Genomic DNA, 22,346 nt, shown 5'->3' on the forward strand with positions numbered 1-22,346 from the left:
GAGTTTAAATGTTTAGCAGTTAAGTGATTTGAACAATAACTTCCAAATCACAACAACAACAAAAAACAACTAAAAAATCCTTCATTCAAAAGCTGCTCGCCTTTCTTTTTAGTGTTACAGCAAAGGTTGAAAAAAAAAGGCTCTCAGGAATTTTGCCTTACGCAAATCAGGATTATTTTTGTATTGCTGTATTTGGACATGCGGCAAAAACCAACAGAACACAATAGGTATTATAGCACAGAGTTCATGAAGAAGAATTGTCAAAAGGGTTTTCACTGCTCTTCAAAATACATTTGAAAATATTCTGTTGCAATACACTGGGCACGTCTACAACTGAAAAAAAAGCTTTTTCTCCAACTAAAATGTTAAACATAAAGTGCATGCAAAAATCATAAAATCAGTGCAACACACAAATTAATGTGGTACATAATGGTGAAAATATATGTACGTCACTGCCACCATTGGGTTATACAGGGAGACAACTCTCTAGCCTCAAGGGAGATAATACCTGAGGAACCTCAAGTGAACTTCGCAGACCACTAGTAGCTGAGATAGATGAAGTTTCTCGCCTTAAGTCAGTGCTAGGTGTCAATCTTTTTGAAGTTTTCCCTGAAGACGTTTGCGATGCACGGCTAACTGGTCCAGATTTAGGCAGTTCTAGGCTAGTTTGATCTGGGTCAGTGTGGTCAGATCTTGCCTGAACTGATTTTTTGGACCTTGTAGATTTAACAGATGGTGTAGTCACAGCTGATTTGCGAGAGCCAGCACTCGAGAAAGATTTCTGACTTTTTATATTTTCTAGATCTTGAGGTTCGGGTTCCGGGCCATCGTCATGTGAAGCAGGTGATGCTTCAGCTGCCACATCAGGTTCTATCGGGCCAACCTCAGTTGGAGTGACGGCAGTTTCTGAAGTCTGTTTGTTAGCAAGAAACTTTGCGTTTAATTCAAGGGAAGGGAGAGGGAAATTGGAAATATATTGGACAGTGTATTTTGAAAATGACAAATGCTGATGTAGAAACAGAGAATTAGGGGAAATCATGTGCATCACAAATACAAATAGAATGTCAAGTAGTTTGAATACACAAGATACATCAATGTCCCCCGCAATGGTAAATACTTGAAAAATTCATTTTAATCAAAAGGCACAAGTTCACCACTAAACATATCTTTGAGCTAAGTTTAGTGAAATAAATATTGCACATTTTGTAGGATCTGCTCCGGAAACAGGCACAACTCAAAACAATTTTTTTTTTGAAATTTCAAAACTAAGGCACCAGTTCACTGCTAGACCTATCTGTGTGCTAAGTTTCATGAAGAAATATTGTACAGTTTTCAAGTTCTGCTATGGTAAGGAGCACTACCACCATTTCCAGGCAAAGTTAAACTTATTGCCATGGAAACTCATTATTTTTTCGAAAATCCCAAACTATCAAAAGCCACCAGTTTACCACAAGACCTATCTATGTACCAAGTTTGGTTAAGAAATACTGAACGGTTTTCAAGAATCTGCTCTGGAAATGACATCTTGCACAGATGGACAGATGGATGCACTGTGTTCATATTAATACCCCTGCTAAACGTGTTGCTGGGGATGAAAAGATTTGTTCAAGAAAATATTAAATTGTTCTCAGGTTTTCCCCCAAAAAATATATCATTCGCTAGACATCATGACGTCATAGTGTTTCATATGACGTCATAAGCTTGTCTCTTCATGACGGACCCTGTTCACATTTGAGTTACCATGCCGAACCCAATGACGTCGTACAAAAGATCATATATTTCAAACAAACATAATTCACCAAAAATAAATCTCTGTATTTGTGTACATGTAATGATAAACTTGTTACATGTCACTCGTGGGGTTACAGGATGAAACGAGCTCAACGTCCTTAGTTCTCGTAGAGGACAACCCCATTCAGCTCATAAAATCCCCTACACCTAACTTATGTTATGATCAAGGTTGGATTCTTAAGACAAAGACCACTAGGATTGGGCAAATTAGCAAGTAGAGCTGAGCCCCACAAACATAACTCAAGCTCATTGATGCAAAAAATGTATCGTGTGTCTACAGAGACCTAGAACTGACATGGGCACCACACCAGCTGCAAAATGTAAACAGGTGTCTCGTATGAGAAAGAACATGTGGATCTCATCCACTAGTGTTCAGTTTAAAGGAATATACCGTATTCGACGTAATAAGCGCCCCGCTCTAATAAGCGCCCACAGGGATATTTGCTAATATATTGGCTGGTGAACAATCCAAATTAGCACCCCTTCCGATTGATCAATGTACACAATACTTATTTTTTCGCGTATAAAACGGAATCGTGTGTTATATGCATCCTCAATTATGGGCAATTAAATTCTGGAAAAATATATCTGTCATACATAAACATTTCAGGCTGTCAGCATAAACCTCGAAATTTATCTTTCAACTCTTTTTTTCACCAAAATCATATTCTAATAAGAGCCCCTTCTTTCTAATTTTGAGAGCGCCCTGGGCGCTTATTACGTCGAATACGGTATTAAAAGTTCAGTGCTTCAGATTTCAAAAAATGCTTTGAATAATGCAACATTGTTAATATAAACAAAAACAATCAATACAGTGACCATTTTCAATGTGAGGTGAACGATGTTGGTACTTCAAGTGACATGCAGGAAATCAAACAGCACACAAAATCCTTCAAAACAGTGTCTCAATCTTGTACAAACGAGTGAAGGGACTTCCAAACTGTGCACTTGAACACTCCACCAACCTCGTCTCCATACAGGTCGGACAGAGAAGCAGCTTCTTCCCCACAGTCCAGCTCCTCGCGGAATCCCGCAACCAGAGCATCCAGATCCTCGGACATCAGCCTCCCAAACATGCTCAGCACCTTCCCACTGGACAACCCCAGCTCATTCTCCTCCATCACCATCAGGGTTGCCAGGGCAACAAGTGTGCTGGTCCGAACCTTCTGGTCATCGGTCAAGTCCTGACCTGCTGTGAAAGACTGGACAAATACTCGGACCATCTCAAGAAGCTTGTCCTGCTTTTCCACAACTGATGTCTGAGTCATCATCTTCTTGAGGTTCTTCACGGTAATCTGCTGGCTTGGAGGTAAGGATTTGGTGTGCTGACTCTCTAACACGCTACTGAAGCCTCGGTTTGCCTCCAGTTCGCTCCAAGAACTCTTCGGCGAAAGGTCTTGTGATTTGTCATCCACTATTTCCAATGTGGAGCTACTATTATCAACATCAGTGGCATCAATTCCTGAATCATAATAATTCATATTTGTAACCAACTCATCCTTTTTGTCTTCTGGCGAGTGTCTTCTTTGTACAATGTATGGAAAACCATCAATTAAGATAATCTCACTCTGGTATTGTTGTCCATCCATGTTAGGATACAGATGGTGATTGGATGGATCTATATGGTCACTCTCCTCCAATTCTTTGAAGGTCTCATCGATTACATCATTTTCATCACTTTTCTTACCCTCATGTTTATTATCTGAACTAACCCTCTCATTAATGTCAGTGTCTGTATGGTGGTCATGACCAATCAGATTTCTTGAATCCTCGTCAACAATCTTTGCATCTGTATTTTTTACAATTTGCAAATTTTCGTGATCCAAACTGTCAGTTTTTTTCTCTTCTAAATTTCCTGAGCCTGTTGCATGATGTTGACGGGAACCATCGCAGACACTCTCCACAGCTTTCTTCTCATCTGATACCAGACTTCCTGTCTGTCCATCAATCGCGTCTTCATTCATCATGTCCGCCACGACCTCCTTTGCCCGGACAGAGTGAAGCATCTTGGTTACTGGAGTCACAATGACCTGTACCCCTGTTATAGGCACACCCTTGGATGTCTTCTGGACAACTTCAGACGGAATCCTACAAATTCTCACCTTTGAATCAGACATATTTTCCAACATATTCCCCAACATATTCTGACCCAAATATTTACTAGATCCAGATGAAGCATTAGGTAGGTTCAACTTGGGCACTGTTAGACTGTCCTGGTTGTAGAGACCTGGAGCCATGTGCTTACGGTGGAAGGCAGAGTTCACTACAATATCGGGAACCTCCTTAATTCTTTCTGTCTTGTCAGATCCAAGAGTCTGCTCAGAATACATGTGGTCAAAGAGTTCCTCCACGGTACTGAGCTCATGCTTCAGAGACAGTCCCAGCGGGCAAACCAGCTCCTCCAGGTGATTCTCCAGGCCTACCTGCTTGGTTCTAGGTGCTGGCTCCTTTGTGTCAAGCTTGAGAGGAATCTTTGTTGGGGAAACACGTAATGATCAAAGTTTGCTTTGTACAACATGCATGAAAACCTTGGTTTAACAATGCAGATAGAAAATACAATGCCTTTCAGAAAGTGGTCAGATGTAACAAATGTTATATCTGGGATTACAATTTCTCAGTAATGTACAAATTCTTGTACTTTTTTGGGTTGAGTCCCATCTGGGATTTGAACCCACACTAGTGTAAACCCAAATATAACATTTGTTACAATGCAGATAGAGATTTTGTGCCAAAGACCATCAACAAGAGTCAAGATGATAACCTAATATGTGGTGACACAATGTTTCGGAGTGAGTGAGTGAGTGAGTGAGTATGGTTTTACGCCGCTTTTAGCAATATTCCAGCAATATCATGGCGGGGGACACCAGAATTGGGCTTCACACATTGTACCCATGTCGGGAATCGAACCCGGGTCTTCGGCGTGACGAGCGAATGCTTTAACCACTAGGCTACCCGACCACCCACAATGTTTCGGAGTATATGCTTACTCCTTCATCATTCATTCACATGATGAAGGAGTAAGCATATACTCCGAAACGTTGCGTTTCCTCATAATAAAGAAGTTGACATCCATAAATTCTCTTCCTTATGTGTATCACTTCTAAATGCCATTCAAAGACCTAATATGTGGTGGTTCTGAGTATTGTTTGTAAGTGGTGAGGTCTGGCATACACAAGCTAAATACTTCATGAGGATTCCTGTTTGTGCATATTTGAACAACTTTATTTGTTTGCCATAACGTTTAAAAACAAATAGCATTTGGGCAAGCACTTTCCCAATATATATGGAGTCCTTGACACAAGCTGATATTTTAGGAGATTTAGATAAAGACAGTATAAATTGTCCTGGGTAACCAATTTGTACACAGAAAAAAACACCTCTTCACTCATTTCAGTAATACTCATTGCATTTCATTATCATCTTATCAGTATAAGAAAGGAAAAGGCAAGCCATCTAGATATGTCCAACAACTTTCTACTTTTTACCACTTTCTGAATCTTTAAACTTTGACATTTGTAATATGCTGTACTACTACCCTCTTCTTTCCTTCCATCATCAGGGGCTGTCGGGTAGCCAAGTGGTTAAAGCTTTCGCTCGTCACGCCGATGACCCGAGTTCGATTCCCGACATGGGTACAATGTGTGAAGCCAATTTCTGGTGTCCCCCGCCGTGATATTGCTGCAAATTGCTAAAGGCGGTGTAAAACCATACTCACTCACTCACTCACTCTTCCGTCTAAGGCAGCCTATACAGTATATGAATAAAGTCTACTAAAAGAAAGATTCGTAAGAATATGTTCAGGTCAGTGGACAACAGTTTTGGCAGACTGCAGTTGAAAGGAAATAAGAACTCCAAGGCATCAGAACCACAACATATTCTGTAGCACTAATGAAAGTCTGAAAGAGAATGATCAAAATGACTTTCTGAATCTCCAGAAGGACCAAAGCTCACCTTGTCTGCAGGCTCCACTTCATCGTCCTCAACAGCAGGTGGAGCCGACATGGCTCCTGATGTAGTCATCCTGGAATTCAGCTCCTGGACCTGGTAAACAACACACACATTTAGTGCTTCACTATGTTCTGTGATAGTTTCATTTGGCTGTTGTTTAATGCCGCACTCAGCAATATTCCAGCTATATGACGGCAGTCGGTAAATATTCGACAATCGAGTCTTGGCCAGATAATCCAGTGATTGACATGAGTATTTATCTAGGCAATTGGGATACCATAAGCTGCATCAATGAAGTCAGCGAACCTGACCATCCGATCCCGTTAATCGCCTCTTACGACAACATGGGATGCTGAAGACCAATTTCGAACTGCATCTTAATGGGTCTGTGCAAGAAGTTACTACAGTAAAACCTGATTATTCTGGACACTTCACATTCTGGACAATTACTTTGTTTAATGCCGAACTCAGCAGGATTGTGGACCAAACAATCCAGTGATTAATAAAGTCAGTTTAACAATCCAGGATATGGGTCACCTATGAAGACAAGCACCCATTGCTGGGGACTAACTCTGACCTGGGATGTGGACAATTATGGATTGCAACACTAACATTAATTCCAAATGACATTTATCAGTATAACATTAATTCCAAATGACATTTATCAGTATAACATTAATTCCAAATGACATTTATCTGTATAACATTAATTCCAAATGACATTTGTCAGTATAACATTAATTCCAAATGACATTTACCGTATATGACCGCGGATAAGCCGACCCCGTAGATAAGCCGAGGTGTTAACTTGACCATTGAAATACTAAAGAAAATGGTATGACCCGCAGATAAGCCGAACCGGAATTTAAAGGCAAAAAACACTGCGAAGTCGGACTGCAAGACATGTGCCGGTACTCGCAGATATTCAAAAATATAAGATGAAAAACGTTGTAATTATATTGAAAAAGTCATTATTATTTCTAATAAAGATTTAACAAACCAGTCATCCACTTTCATAATGTGGGAAGCTGTTTCTCGTGGTTTTTTTAATGATCGTTATATGTTGCCATCAACAACGAAGCGCCATTTTGTGAATCGGTGTATATAGAATTATGAACCCGTGAGAAAATATATCGGCTAGAGCGAAGACTCGCAGTTTGAATTCAGCATCGTAAGCATGGCGTTTTCGTTTCAAACTCATGATGAGAATGTCAGTCAGTAAAAATATACCAACTTTAATAACCCCCTTTACACCACTATTGTATGTTAATCCAATTGAATTAAATAAACTATCATACTATGAACACATTGAATGACCATCACTTACTCACAGGCTTCACCAGTTTATTAAACTAATCTCTCGAAAACAAAGGAATTAAGCCCCTACTCCCAACACGATCGCTAAGCACCCACAACTTGAAATTGTTTGTGTAAACAACATGACAATACCAATCGGCCCGTTATTATCAATGCTCATTTCCTTGTGTACCGTGTTGCTTTAAACAACAGGAAGCAATCACAGTGGTCACCGTTTGTGACGTCACAGGAAACAGCTGATCACATGTTTTTGCAAATGGCGAACGGAATAACTCGCCGATACAGTTGTTTATTTGCCTCTTTCAATAAAGGTAGACACTTGTTCACTATCAATTTATGAACTTTGCAAAACGTACGTAATAGCTATTGGCGATTTCATCTGGGGATTATATATTATAGCTGTGAATTACATATATTGTTACATGTAAAGATCGCAGAGTTTACGAAGAACGATAAACTTTGAACATTCAATTGAAAACTTATTATCGGAAGTAGTAACATGCATAACATTTTTTTAATAATGACAACATTGGTGTATAATAATAACTTTATTGATAATTTATAACAATAATGGCTCTAGTCGTGGCAACTTCCAAACTTTCGGGAAGTTGTGATCTAACGGACCGTCATTCAGGCGATGTTTTTGACAGATCACGGTCTGATAAATACTATCATGAAAGTGTATCCCGTGGATAAGCCGACCCCTTTCTACAGAATCTTTTTTCTGGTCCTCAAAATTCGGCTTATACGCGGTCATATACGGTATCTGTATAACATTAATTCAAAATGACATTTATCAGTATAACATTAATTCAAAATGACATTTATCAGTATAACATTAATTCCAAATGACATTTATCTGTATAACATTAATTCAAAATGACATTTATCAGTATAACATTAATTCAAAAATGACTTTTATCAGTACCAATCAACTGTAAATACAGAAATTTTAATATCGATAATGAAGAGAATGCAATATGTTGTGAATGATTGTATGTTGCAACTTTACAAACTAAAATGAGTAAGGAAATATTAAGATGGTAGCAGTTGAATAATGGACTGCAGCATCACACATGTAATGGAAAGACATTCAGAGGTTAGATTAAATTGTGCATGTATGACACATATCATTGAAACAGTACCTGGCCGTGTGTGCATTCACTCAAACATAACTGTGCACATGTTGCTCATTATAAAACTTGGTGAATTATTGGTGCTTGTTCAACAACACAGATATCCACACTCCAAGGTCAAATTCACATCAACGACAACTCATGGTAACCTTTTCTGGTGCAGCAAATTCAAGTGAGATACTATCAGGATCAATGAGAGTTGCTTCCTCTTGGCCTCCCTGAGTAATCTCCCCTTCATCAAGGCCATCCGAACTGATCACTTCTTTCTGATATTCAGCCACTGAGTCGTCATGCCAATCAGGCACAGTGGAATATCCCTCATCCAGTGTGATTTCTGACACAGCATCGGCATGAGTTATTCCCCTTTCAGAGAGCAAAAATGCAGTTGTCTTCCTTTGCACATCTTTCACAGGATCCACAAGAGTTTCTTCCGGAGTCAGCACCTGAATCACTGCATTGTGAGGGGTCAGCAACTTTGTAATGATTCCACCATGCGTTATTTCTTGATGTACAACAGCTGTCCGAATGTGACTGTCAGGAGCCCGGTTCTCAACATTGATTTTGCCAAGGAGTGTATGGTCACCAGGCTGAGCGACCCTGTCTCCATAGGGCCTCTTCACCTGTAACACTGAGTCCATGGAGCTGACCACACTGGACTTTCTGGACTCTGATGTCACTGGTTCACCTTGCTGATGCAGCACAAAGGTTCATTTCTTGTTTTAACATGGGATTCTTTGACAACTGATAATCTGATTTTCGATAGATGGAGCTCTCTCCAATTTTACACCTGTCTCCAGTACACTTCTACTTTCATTCCCTGCAACCCTGAATAGAGCTCTCTTACTTAACATAGCCTCCCTCTAACACTACTCTCTCATTTTACACCCCTAGCTGCTGCATGAATGAAACTCTCCAACTTTACACGCCTGCTACCTGAATGGAATGGTCTCTCACACTATACACCACCTGCCAATCTTATCCAACTGTACACACCTTCTCTCTGACTAGAGCTCATTCCCACAGTTCACCCTTGCTGCCGGACTGAAGACAGAGTACTCTCCCCTGCTACCTGATTGATGATAGAGTACTTTCCCTGCTACCTGATTGGTGATTGAGTACTCTCCCCTGCTGCCTTACAGACAATAGAGTACTCTCCCCTGCTGCCTTATGGACAATAGAGTACTCTCCTGTAATGCCTTACTGATGATAGAGTACTTTCCCCCATACCTTATTGACAACAGAGTTCTCTCCCCTGCTGCCTTACGGACAATAGAGTACTCTCCCCTGATACCTGGCTGACTACAGAGTAATCTCCCCTGCTGCCTTACTGATGATAGAGTACTCTCCCCTGATACCTGACTGACAATTGAGTACTCTCCCCTGCTGCTTTACGGATAACAGAGTACTCTCCCCCGATACCTGACTAACAATTGAGTACTCTCCCCTGCTGCCATGCTGAAAATTGAGTTTTCTCAACTGATACCTGACTGACGATAGAGTAATCTCCCCTACTGCGTTACGGACAATAGAGTACTCTCCCCTGCTACCTGACTGACATCAGAGTGCTCTCCCTTACCTTAGCATCATCAGTCTGTTGAAGGAGTGTCCTTAGGTCATGCTCTGTGTCCTCAGACCTGGCGGGCTGGGCTGCCATCGCTCCATCTGTTGTTGACTCCCCCTGTTTCTTGGCAGCAGTTGCCTTGGCTTCCATAGCAACGGTGTCAGTCTTTCCCAGGATTCCCTGTCTCTTTGACTCTTCATCAAGCTCCTGAAATGATTTTTTTAATGTGCTCAGTAACTTATCGCTCAGTAACCGCCATGTGCTGCAAGACAGAAAAAAACCCTCTTAAATGTGTACCCCTCCCATTAACCTCTAAAGCCCATCTTAAATGTGTACCCCTCCCATCCAGCTCTACCACCTATCTTAAAGGTGTACCCCTCCTATCAACCTCTACCACCCATAAAGGTGTACCTCCGCCATCCATCTCAACTACCCAACTTAAAGGTGTAACTCATCCTTAAAGACAAACATCTTGCTACAATGTAACATTGGTGGAAGGGAATTTCTTTTTTTTTCAACAGTATAAAGCATGAATATTTTTTTCAAGAATTTTCTATCTTTTTTTTTTAATAAAACCCCCAACCTCCAAAATATCAAACGGTCGGTCCCTGAGGTCTCTTTGTGGTACAAGGCCCTGATCTGGAACCGATCTGTTTTCCATTTTATATAGCACAAATGTTTATTATACACAAAACAAGCCGCTGTTCCTATTTCCCTTCTCACCAGTTTCTCTTGCTCATTGATGAAATCCTCCAGTTGTGTCATGGCTGCATCTGCTTCCTTCTCGGCCTCCGTCTGGAGCTTGTGAGCCTGCGACACCTGCTCAAACAGCAACTTCCTCTCCTGGAAATCAAACATTGCACCATCCACATCAAAGAGTTGACCCCAGCATGTAGCATGTGCTTCCTAAATGGCCATATGAGTGAGTGAGTGAGTTGGGTTTAATATCGCTTAACAGTATTCCAGTTATATCGCGGCGTGTAAGCTTAATGTGGGAGGAAAGCCCGAAGTGATGCAGGTCTCAGACGTTTACCACTTCGGTGAAACCCACGAGCACAGGTATGGTGCTGACAAACCTAGAAACATAATCGGGGCGAACCAGGATTCAAACCCACAATCATAGGTTTCTGGCGTGCCCAAGGGACGCAACTCTGCACAGCAAATCACAGTGCCTTAGACGACTGGGCCACCCGTGCCCCCAAATGGTCATATGACCCATGTCTCAAGCTCACAAGAGTCAAATACACGTGACTTCCTAAATGGTCATGGACGTTGGGTAGCCTAGTGGTTACAGCATTCGCTCGTCGCGCTGAAGACCCGGGTTCAATTCCCCACATGGATACAATGTGTGAAGCCTAATTCTGGTTTCCCCTGCCACGATATTGCTTGATTATTACTAAAAGCGGCCTAAAACCATACTCACTCTTAAATGGTCAGATGACCCCTGCCTCAAGCTCACAACAGTCGAATACATATGACTTCCTGTTTTGGTAGCAATAAGCAAGACGTAGTGCTTCTGTGCACTATTTACTACAGTAGAGCTCATGTGTGTGTTGTCTGTGTTATACCATTGATGTTATGAAACTCAAAATGACCTTGGTTCCATATAGAGGCCAAAATCGGTACTAAATGTCAAATTGGTACATAAAATTTTCAAAAATCATTTTAATATCATAATAACTAATGCTATGGCTGAGCTGAGGACTTGCATTGATAACAGTACCGATAAAAAGAAAGAGATTTTAATGCTTTGTGTACATACTTTCATTGAAAGCAATATAAAAACACAGTGTTAAAATACCTCTGAATTTAAGAAAATAAGAATTTGAAAGAAATCCCAATATTTTGAACAAAATAACTATATTTTCTAATTGGCCTTGCAATGGCACAATCAAACAGTGAGTGAATTAATACTTAACGTCACATCGGCAATATTTCAGCCATATCGTGACGAGAAGTTATACATTAAGAATATACATACATTTAAATTAAATAAAAACCTGTCATCAATGGACAATAAAATAACTAGAGCAGCACAGATTAATATTTAAAACTAGCATACACCCATCAAAAGATATCACTATATGTAACAATACATAATAAAAAAGGGTTATAGATCTCCAGCAGCTGAAGGTAGATCACATGCTAGGGTCCATGGGGACTTACAGTATCTTTGCTACCTGCATGGACCCCAGCAGGATTTACATCATTCCTTCAGGTGTTGGCAATTATTGTCACATTTAGCCAGAAGTTAAATGAACACATTCTACGATTAAAAAGGTGGCAGAAAAAAATGACTTCAAACAAACAAACCAACAAACAAAACAAAGACTCACGGCCTCCCACTTGGCCTTGTGTTCCTGGAACTGGGCCTTCAGTGTGCTGACCTTCCGCTGGGTCTTGGCCTGGGTCAGCTGCAGCTGTTCCTCCAACTCCGCCACACGCCGCTGACACTGTGAGGAGTTCAAGCCACACAGTTAGTGTTTATGGCATACAGGACTCTTATGGTATATCCTGATGTACCCTAATTCGAACAGTTATGATGGCATTGCCTATATTTCAAGGGATGAGGGAATCAAAACTCAAATTCTGCTTCATACCAGTAGGTGATGTTTTCAACAATAGAATTCAGCTACATTCCGAAAGAAAACAAATCCTTGATAAAAGAAGTGACCGCCATTACCTCGTCTATAAACTTCCGCTGCACTCGAGTGACGTCACCTATTTCCGAACACCTTTCGTACTCTAGCAAGGTTTCCATGAAGGAACAGACATGTTTTTCTCAACATAACACTTGCAGGTCCGCATTAAAACTCAAAAAGTAATTGAAAGTTTGAAACCTATTCACAAAATATGAATATTTGTCAAATTATAGTGTCCACACTATTTTACTCTTCCTTATATCGGGCGGTCGGGTAGCCTAGTGGTTAAAGCGTTCGCTCGTCACGCCGAAGACCCAGGTTCGATTCCCGACATGGGTACAATGTGTGAAGCCCATTTTTGGTGTCCCCCGCCGTGATATTGCTGGAATATTGCTAAAAGCGGCGTAAAACCATACTCAGTCAGTCAGTCTTCCTTATATCATGACATGGGCACCCAAATTCTGAATGATGACGGAATATTTTGAAAAGAAGATGCAATATTTTGCATCTTTTAAAACCCCGTGCGCATTATTTATAAATTTCCATGAAGCACACATGTAATTTTCCCTTGCTCTTGTTTCGGAAGTTCAAAAACTCTGAGAAACACACCAGCGCTGACTATTACACATACAAGCTTCGTCCATGTTGATGTTGTGAATCTCATGTTCAAATCTATGTACATGTTCTTCCCATGCTCATAGGATATGGACCCGTGAAGATCCATGTTAGAACAGGTCTTTACCAACCTACGACTAAGCTTGATGTAAGAGGCGACTAAGGGGATCAGGTGGTCAGGCTAGCTGACATAACATAGCGAGGTGATGCCGATTTATAGTGCTAACCCACTGAGATACCATGCTGCAGTTTAACATGAATACCCCACTCAAACACGGTATACTGACTCCGAGCCGACCAGTCCTTGTTTTAGCTCCTTGATGCCGAGCCCCAGACAGGGTAACAACAAGTACCATCTTTTAATGTCTTTTGGTATGACGTGGCCGGGAATCGAACCCGTGACTTTCCGCTCTCCCACTAGACCACGGAGGCGGTCCTGACATGTCATCATATCCTAACTGCGAAGATCGATGCTCATGATGTCAATCACTGCATTGGCTGGTGCAGACTTGATTATTTACATACTGCCGTCATATAGCTGGAATATTGCTGAGTGTGACGTTAAACAACAAACAAACAATCAATCTTAGGATATGAGCTGGTCATCGCTGGACTTTGTCAATACAAGTTCTAGCCATCCTCTGTTGTCAGTGTGTGACCGATCAAACAAGACAGGTTAACATGAATCAACTCATTTCAGTGTTATCAACATGATACAAATGTTGGAGAATACCCACCAGCTTCCTGTACTGTGTGAACCTCCCAGACACCTGGTCACTGGGCACTGCAGCCTGCAACACACCAGTAGAGGGAGTCAGTGAAGGAAGGAAGGAAATGGTGAGTGGGGGAGGGATTGAAAGAGTGAGTAAGGGAGAGAGGGATGGAAGGAGTGAAAGAGTGATGGAATGAGTGAGAGAGGGAGGGAAAGAGTAGAGAGGGAGGGATGAAAGAATGAGTGAGGGAGGGAGAGAGGGAGGGAAAGAGTAGAGAGGGAGGGATGAAAGAATGAGGGAGGGAGAGGGGATGGAAGGAAGGAAAGAGTGAGTGAGAGAGGGAGAGGGAGATGTAAGGAAAGAGAATGAGGGAGGGAGAGGGGATGGAAGGAAGGAAAGAGTGAGTGAGAGAGGGAGGGAAAGAGTAGAGAGGGAGGGAAAGAGTAGAGAGGGAGGGAGAGGGGATGGAAGGAAGGAAAGAGTGAGTGAGAGAGGGATAGAGAGATGTAAGGAAAGAGAGAATGAGAGAGGGAAGGAAAGAGTAGAGATGGAGGGATGAAAGATTGAGTGTGGGAGGGAGAGAGGGATGGAAGGAAGGAATGAGTGAGAGAGGGAGAGAAAGAGTAGAGAGGGAGGGGTGAAAGATTGAGTGAGGGAGGGAGAGAGGGAGGGATGAAAGATTGAGTGAGGGAGGGAGAGAGGGAGGGATGAAAGATTGAGTGAGGGAGGGAGAGAGGGAGGGATGAAAGAATGAGTGAGGGAGGGAGAGAGGGAGGGATGAAAGAATGAGTGAGGGAGGGAGGGATGGAAGGAAGGAAAGAGAGAGTGAGAGAGGGAGGGAAAGAGTAGAGAATGAGGGATACAAGATTGAGTGTGGGAGGGAGAGAAGGATGGAAGGAAAGAGTGAGTGAGAGAGGGAGGGAAAGAGTAGAGAGGGAGGGACGAAAGATTGAGAGTGAGGGAGAGAAGGATGGAAGGGAAGAGTGAGTGAGAAAGGGAGGGAGGGAAAGAGTATAGAGGGAGGGACGAAAGATTGAGTGGGGAGAGAGGGAAGGCTGGAAGGAAAGAGTGAGTGAGGAGGGTGGAGGGAGGGAGTGATAGTGGGGGCTGGAGGGTGACAGCTTTAAAGTTAAGAATGAGCAAGGCGTCAGGAGGTGCCATGCCTATGAATGATCCCTATTTACAGGGTGTGATGACACAGCATCAATCAGGTCACAGATGGAATCATTAAGCCTCAGGCTGATTGGATGAACATCAGCCCATATATACTGGGTGAGATGACAACATGAAAACTCAAGTACAATATCACTGTACCAACAGTGTCTAATTTTTATTAACAGGCTCCATACTGGCTTGAAAAAGCCTTAAATTGTAAGGTCCCTCTTGAAAATCCTTGATTCGTCAAGTCTACTTTGAAAGCCTTGAAAATCACCAAAATAGCTTGAAGAGCCTTGAATTTGTACAAAATGATATATACTTGTTAATCAAAGTATTAAAACACATAAAAAATATGTACCAAAAGATGAAATGAGATTTATCAGTGATAGATTTGTATGCCAAAGACCTTGAAGAATTCATGACAGATATAATATATTCTTTTGTTGGGTGAAAAATAAAACTTGTTGAAAAATGTGTGATGGTAACACTCCTTTTTAGGTCTTACAACTAATACAGAGTATGTTGGACCAAGGCTAATAATAATAACCCAACTTAAAAAGCCTTGAAAATGACAGCTGGCCTTGAAAAGTCCTTCAATGTTTGTGTTCCATATCTGTTTGAACCCTGACCAAGTTTCTCAGTGTCAACAAGCACCACATACCCATGATGCATCATCAGACAGGTCGAACGCATTGTCATACTCTGCAGCATCTGTCTCCCGAACTGGTGCCAGTCCTGTCTTGGATCGTCTCCCCTTAGCTACAGTTTTCTCCACACTGGCCGTGGAAGGGTTGCCTCCTTCGTCCTGCACGGCAGCCTCAGCGTACTCCTTGGCATCTACAACAGTGGGAACACGATCAGTCAAAACCTGAATCTGCAGACAACAGAATGAGAAAAGCAAAAGAAACTGATTGTGAACACTTTTCCTCTCAAAAACAAAATGGCTGCCTGGTTAAAGATCTAGAAATTCTTCATTCCACAGAATACATAGTCTGCTAAGAAGTTGCCGGGTTGAACAAGAAAATACACTGAAAATACACTGAAAATACAACAGATTATCAGAATAATCACTTGCATTATTGGATCACAGCACAGAGTCAAATAAAAACATTTAGCTACAACAAGATGATTAATAAGTTATACTGTGAATCTTCACACCACATTTTTTCATGTTACTACAGTTAATCTGTCATGATGTGCTCTTTAACTTCTTTAGAGTATTAAATATAAAACTTGATATTTTGGGGTTTCAAATCTCATTTAACACTTTAGATTTGATCACATATTTATGAATGTTCTTTTCTGTTCATTCCAATAGGGGAATTTAATAAGACATAATCTGAAACTTTCGGCCTCTCTGCCTTGTCTAGGCACAGTCTTTTCATTTTAGCACTACATCAATCTCACTAAAATCAGATCTTAGTCCTCGCTACCGCTGAGCAAAGATCTGAGGACATCCCATTAGGGGTTACTTCAGAACGACCTTTCATCCGACCAATCAGAGCGTCGCTTACCAGATCATGAAAGTGACAGTCGGAATGTGATCTCTAATCATGCAACCTCGAAAACTTTAACACGGGTTATTCAAAACAATAGTTACGGGCTTAAGAACTGAATCTAAACAATCTAGATCATCTATTAGCCATTTCAGAATGTTCTTTTGTTCAGGTTTCAAATTTTTAATTAAGAATTTGTCAAAATATGTTTCGAAAGTGCAGTCGCCAATTTGAAATTAGTGCACGAGAAAGCTGCCTTTTGATTGGCTAATGTCGACATCTTGTCAGTCATTCCATTGATCAGTCAAAGTTGGCGCAAGATCAGTCTGACGCTACCCGCAATGGGGTGTTCTCAGATCTTTGTTTAGATTTTAATGAGATTGGCACTACATTTGTTGTCTGTTCAATCTTTTCTATTCCTTTTCTATGTCCATGTTTAGTTGCACCAACAACAATTCAAATGGTACAATAACAAAAAGAAAAGTTCTGACTTCACAAAACTGCAAGGATTAGCTGATAAGGAAGTCCACCTGTCGTCCACCGATAATGTGTTAGTAAAACATAAGACTGGACTACAAACTGATTCCAACTATAACTGATGTTATTACTCTGAATCTAACCTGATAAACTCAAACAAAATAACAAGGGTACATATTTTAAAGCCAAACAATCACAGCTTTATAAACATGAATCCATGAAGTTATTAACTAAATATGAAATTAATAATGATTCAAAATCAAATTATCAATTTTTTCTAGTTTTTTGTGTCTATGTTTTCTAAGTTAGTATACGTTGATGAAAAAGAAGTTCTATACTATTTTGGGGCGGGGTAGCCATGTGGTAAAGGGTTGGCCTGTTCAGCCAAAGACCTGGGTTTGTTCCCCACATTGGTACAATTTAACATTTTTAAAGATTTTGCAACACGAAACTACTTTTTTAGTCGCAAATACAAGGGGTGGTGAGCCGTCCCTGTGTGTTAGGAAGGCGAATTTACGTTTCAAGGTTTTACATTTGTAATGAAATAATTTAATTTTCCGGGAGAAAACTACACAAAACGTATATATATCATAAATAGGATATTTCTTGTGGCTCATGAAACATCATGTTTCTCTCATCTCGTGACAGGGGAAAAGGAGATATATATTCTGTATAAAGTTGGCTTTAAAAGCACTGAGTCTGACCACTTAATCTATTGGTCGGTTCTTTCGACAAACATAGGTTGCTGCAGATCTATTCTAAATACTACCGGGTACCCATCCCAAGGTCAGTCTACTGCTCAAGTACATTAATATTATATGCCCTACTCTGATGGTAAAATATTATATGTGTATATATATTTGTAAAATTTATGAAACTAAAATATTGTCTTTAAAAAAAATACATAATGGTTTATTAGGATAAAAAATTATATGACACTGTTAAATGCAAAAAACAATGTATAAAAAATACTTAAAGTGTTCAGTAAAACATCCATAAAATTATGAAAACGAGATTTCTAGAAAAGATCTGAACGATACTGTACATCAACCACGTCACAAATGAGAACACATGACACGTTATGTCAGAAACCAAGTTAATGTAGGTTAGTACACACTGTCCCTCTACGTGTTGACCCGATTACCTGCTGGTGTGTATTGTGTGATATCGACTATTTCATCGTCAACATCGTCTTTGTGATCTGCGAACAATGAGCCATTCATATTGATTCTCAAGCCTGTTATTTCCATGACAAAACTCAAGGCGGTGCATAGACATTTTAAGAAAATAATAGTGCCACAGCACTGTTAGTCGTAAGAGGCGACTAACAGGATCGGGTGCGTTGATCGGGACCCATTTGCGTTGATCGATGTTCATGATGTCAATCATTGGATTGTCTGGTCCAGACTAGATTATTTACAGACTGCCGTCATTTTGCTAGAATATTGCTGAGTGCGGCGTTAAACAACGAACAAACAAACAAACAAACAAACAAACAGATAATACCAACAGAAGTGCCATGACATAAGCTCACTTGAATTTCTGTCAGGTGAGTTACAAATTGGCATAGTTCTTATAATAAATCCAGTGGCCTGTTAAAAATATTTTTAAAAATTGGATGTTTTTAACATGGGAAATATCAACTGGGTTTCAGTCAATCAGCATTTAACTGGTAACAGTCTCATTAAAATCAGATCTATAACTCTGATCAGATACCTTCAAAGGAGGTTGCATTAGCTGAACTTTCTTCTCAGGTATTCGGTGTCGAGTCTTGGTTAGCTGCCACTGGAATATTGCTAAAAGCGTGTGAAGCCCATTTCTGGTGACCCCCCGCCATGATATTGCTGGAATATTGCTAAAAGCGGCGTAAAACCACACTCACTCACATACTCACTCTAAAGTCTCGGTATGAGTTAGAGTATATCCGATTTCTGTATCTTCAAAATGAAATCAATTGGGGAAATCTGAATGCTGTTATATTGATGTAGATATTGTTTGTATACATCCAGTCGTTTGCGAATGCCATGGCATTAACACACAAAAGGATGTTTTGTGGCAGTTTCCTTTGCCAGAAATCGAAATTTTCTAATTGAGGCAGTAAATATATGAAGCCAGATTGTTTTGAAACCTGACCTCTACTTAGCTCAAGGACCCATGCAGCCTTTATTTTGATGGGTGATCAAAGTTCACTCAAGCTTCATCTGACCTATGTCCCCAGATCTTGGCGTATCCTATCGGGAGTTTATTATCTGTCTTTTAGTAAGATTAGGCAAGTACCATTGCAATGGGACACTGTAGGTAGTGCATACTTATTTGTATTTTGTGTACAAGTTTTGTAATCCTTGAATTAATGAATTATGATTGCAACTGTTCTTCATGTTGGAATTTGTAAATCCAGTTGAAGTACTTGGTGTTTGAGCATCACTGCTGTTTTCGGCTAGGACTGAACTCAATACGCCGGTAATTTGGTTTGGTTTGGTTTGGTTTGGTTTGTTGTTGTACGCTGCACTCAGCAATATTCCAGCTATATGACGGCGGTCTGTAAATAATCGAGTCTGGACCAGACAATCCAGTGAGTGACGTCATGAGCATAGTTCCACGCAATTGGGATCGATGACATGCTTCAACCGAGTCAGCGAGCCTGACCACCCGATGCCCTTAGTCGCCATTTACAACAAGCATAGTCGCCTTTTATGGCAAGCATGGGTTGCTGAAGACCTATTCTACCACGCAAGTAATAACGAGAGCCACCTACCGTCGGCCTTGATGCTTGCCCTGCTGCCTGGCTTCGACTGAAATAGAAATGACAAGCTGTCAAAAACTGTAAACATGCAGAACCATCTTCAGCGTTAGAAATTGGTACTAGTCCTATTGTCCTTGGGAACATAAGGACAAGTAGAAATGTGGCCTTCTTAAGGGTTTTGCTATATGTTATCATTATAAGGACCAGTGGACTAAAACTGTTCGTTTCTATTGCTGATCTTGCAGCTGAACATGTTCAGAGACTTGGGTTACAAACATTCCGATCTTTACTTGGGCTACAAATATTCTGATCTTTACTTAGGTTACAAACATTCTGATCTTTAATTGAGTTACAAACATTCTGATCTTTACTTGGGCTACAAACATTCCGATCTTTACTTGAGTTACAAACATTCCGATCTTTACTTGAGTTACAAACGTTCAGATCTTTACTTTGGTTACAAACATTCCGATCTTTACTTGAGTTACAAACGTTCAGATCTTTACTTTGGTTACAAACATTCCGATCTTTACTTTGGGTTACAAACATTCCGATCTTTACTTGGGTTACAAACATTCCGATCTTTACTTGAGTTACAAACATTCAGATCTTTACTTGGGTTACAAACGTTCTGATCTTTACTTGGGTTACAAACATTCTGATCTTTACTTGAGTTACAAACATTCTGATCCTTACTTGAGTTACAAACATTCAGATCTTTACTTGAGTTACAAACATTCTGATCCTTACTTGGGTTACAAACATTCCGATCTTTACTTGGGTTACACACATTCAGATCTTTACCCCAAACCATAAACATTGGTATGGTGCTGACAGACCATGGTACAAAACTTAGGATTCGAACACAGGACCAGTGTCATGCATGTCTAGGGGAGGCAACTCTGCACACACCACTGTGCCACCAATATCCCCTGTAAGATCCCAGGGTATGTGCTTACGGTACATGTGGAACATTGACATTCAAGAAGGAAATGATATTCCCAGACAAATCCTCCACCCACCTCTGACTTGGACCCCCGGCTGGGCGATTTCCCCGACTTTTTGCTGGCTACACTGCCCTGCCGACTTGCCTTGGAACGTGTCTCCTGGAAGATTAAAAACACATTTAAAAACTAAACTCATCATGCTTATAGCTTAGTCAAGGGAATTGAGATTAGTCCTGTTTCTAGCACTGATTATCATGTCTGAAAATGTCAGTATTTGTACCATAGACTACAGACTTAGGGGTCCCTGGATTCAAATACCAAAGACATCAAGTACTCCATGTCACCTTTGACTTCGAGCACTTAACAAAAAGACATCAACACTTACCTTTAGTCTCATAATATAGACAAATAAAATTGTTTTAAAAATATTCAACTAAACAATGAAATATGATGCAGCTGTCATAGTGAGTCAGTGATGGTAATCCGATGTTTTAGAGTGTGGCACATTTGTAGTATTCCTTCCACATCTGCCTACACATCCCTGCCTACAGATTCCCTTTCAAATTCTCATAAACACTAAATAATCCTGCACAAAACAAGTGATGTTTTCACAAATAACGCCTTCTTTAGCCTTCCTACGCCAACTCATCACGCAGTCAGTTCAAGAACACTGTCAGATACACAATCAAGGCTAACAATTACCTGCTGCTTTTACAATGTCACAGCTGCCATTTCTCCCAAGCCCAAATACAAATATCAGGAAGTGTGATTTATTTTCCAGAATTAGACAGCATTAGATGTTCCTAGGCACCGGACAAGTACCTGCGTGTGTTGTGAGTCCGATATGAGCACAAGGTCTCGTATCACCATGACGACATATTCTTACGACATGAACTTGTTTTTCATTCTCTGACAATAAATGTCACGAAGCGAACTTTTACTGTAACCGATTTACTGATAAATGAATGAAAAAAAATGGGTTAATTGTTGAATAAACAATTTTATGACCTACATATTGTTTTCACTTGTGCTGCAATAATTTCTATTCCTTTTCACCACACAATACTAATCTTACAAGATACTGGACAAAATTGACTGAAAATAATTAAATTAATTTTAACTGAAAATGATATAAAAGGAAATTATAATGATAAATACAAATTACGTTATACCACACTTTTAGCAGTATTCCAGCTATGTGACGGCGGTCTGTAAATAATCGAGTCTGGACCAGACAATCCAGTGATTGACATCATGAGCATCGATCCACGCAATTGAGATACAATGACATGAATCAACCAAGTCAGCGAGCCTGACCACCCGATCCCGTTAGTCGCCTCTTACAAGCATAGTCGCCTTTTATGGAAGCATCATAGGTTGCTGAAGACTAATTCTAATCTGGATCTTCATGGATTGATAATTTGGAGATGGTGTGAACGAACTCCTTGAACAGACAATACATAATGCTATGACCACCCGATCCCGTTAGTCGCCTTTTACGACAAGCATGGGTTGCTGACCACCTGATACATTAACTTGCCTCTTACGAACAGCAGGGGATAATTCCCACAGGTGTAATATGTACAATACATCACTGAATGCTGGGTTCAAACTTGCAAGCAATAACAGGGATTTATCTAGGATTCTTAAATAAGTGTGCCTGACAGGCAAATTGACAAAAATCGATATTTTGTTCAAAATTGGGATTTTTTAAAAGTTATTTTCTTAAAATTAGAAGTATTTTGACATTGCATTTAATGCAATAATATCAAATGAAGCATTGTTCCTAGTTATTGGTTGTG

At 40.4% G+C, this 22,346-nt stretch overlaps 1 protein-coding gene across 5 annotated transcripts in view; it reads right to left on the reverse strand.

The window, feature by feature from the left end:
• The window catches only part of LOC124117142 (myosin-9-like), a 124,648-nt gene that overhangs the window by 25,215 nt on the left and 77,087 nt on the right, over window positions 1-22,346 (reverse strand). For 2 of the 5 annotated variants that reach the window (XM_048395303.1, XM_048395302.1), the window contains 10 exons: window positions 20,620-20,703; window positions 19,610-19,646; window positions 17,999-18,055; window positions 15,543-15,718; window positions 13,748-13,801; window positions 12,090-12,206; window positions 10,477-10,596; window positions 9,769-9,960; window positions 5,743-5,832; window positions 2,757-4,262 (listed from right to left, as the gene is read on the reverse strand). In XM_048395303.1, the coding sequence (XP_048251260.1) occupies window positions 2,757-4,262; window positions 5,743-5,832; window positions 9,769-9,960; window positions 10,477-10,596; window positions 12,090-12,206; window positions 13,748-13,801; window positions 15,543-15,718; window positions 17,999-18,055; window positions 19,610-19,646; window positions 20,620-20,703 (2,433 nt within the window). Of the gene's footprint in view, window positions 1-508; window positions 914-2,756; window positions 4,263-5,742; window positions 5,833-9,768; window positions 9,961-10,476; window positions 10,597-12,089; window positions 12,207-13,747; window positions 13,802-15,542; window positions 15,719-17,998; window positions 18,056-19,609; window positions 19,647-20,619; window positions 20,704-22,346 lie in introns of all 5 variants that reach the window. The other 3 variants (XM_048395305.1, XM_048395304.1, XM_048395306.1) reach the window with 3 other exon arrangements.

This window comes from Haliotis rufescens, unplaced genomic scaffold (genome assembly GCF_023055435.1).
Source record: "Haliotis rufescens isolate VD_foot unplaced genomic scaffold, xgHalRufe1.0.p SCAF_14, whole genome shotgun sequence".
Taxonomy (NCBI): domain Eukaryota; kingdom Metazoa; phylum Mollusca; class Gastropoda; order Lepetellida; family Haliotidae; genus Haliotis; species Haliotis rufescens.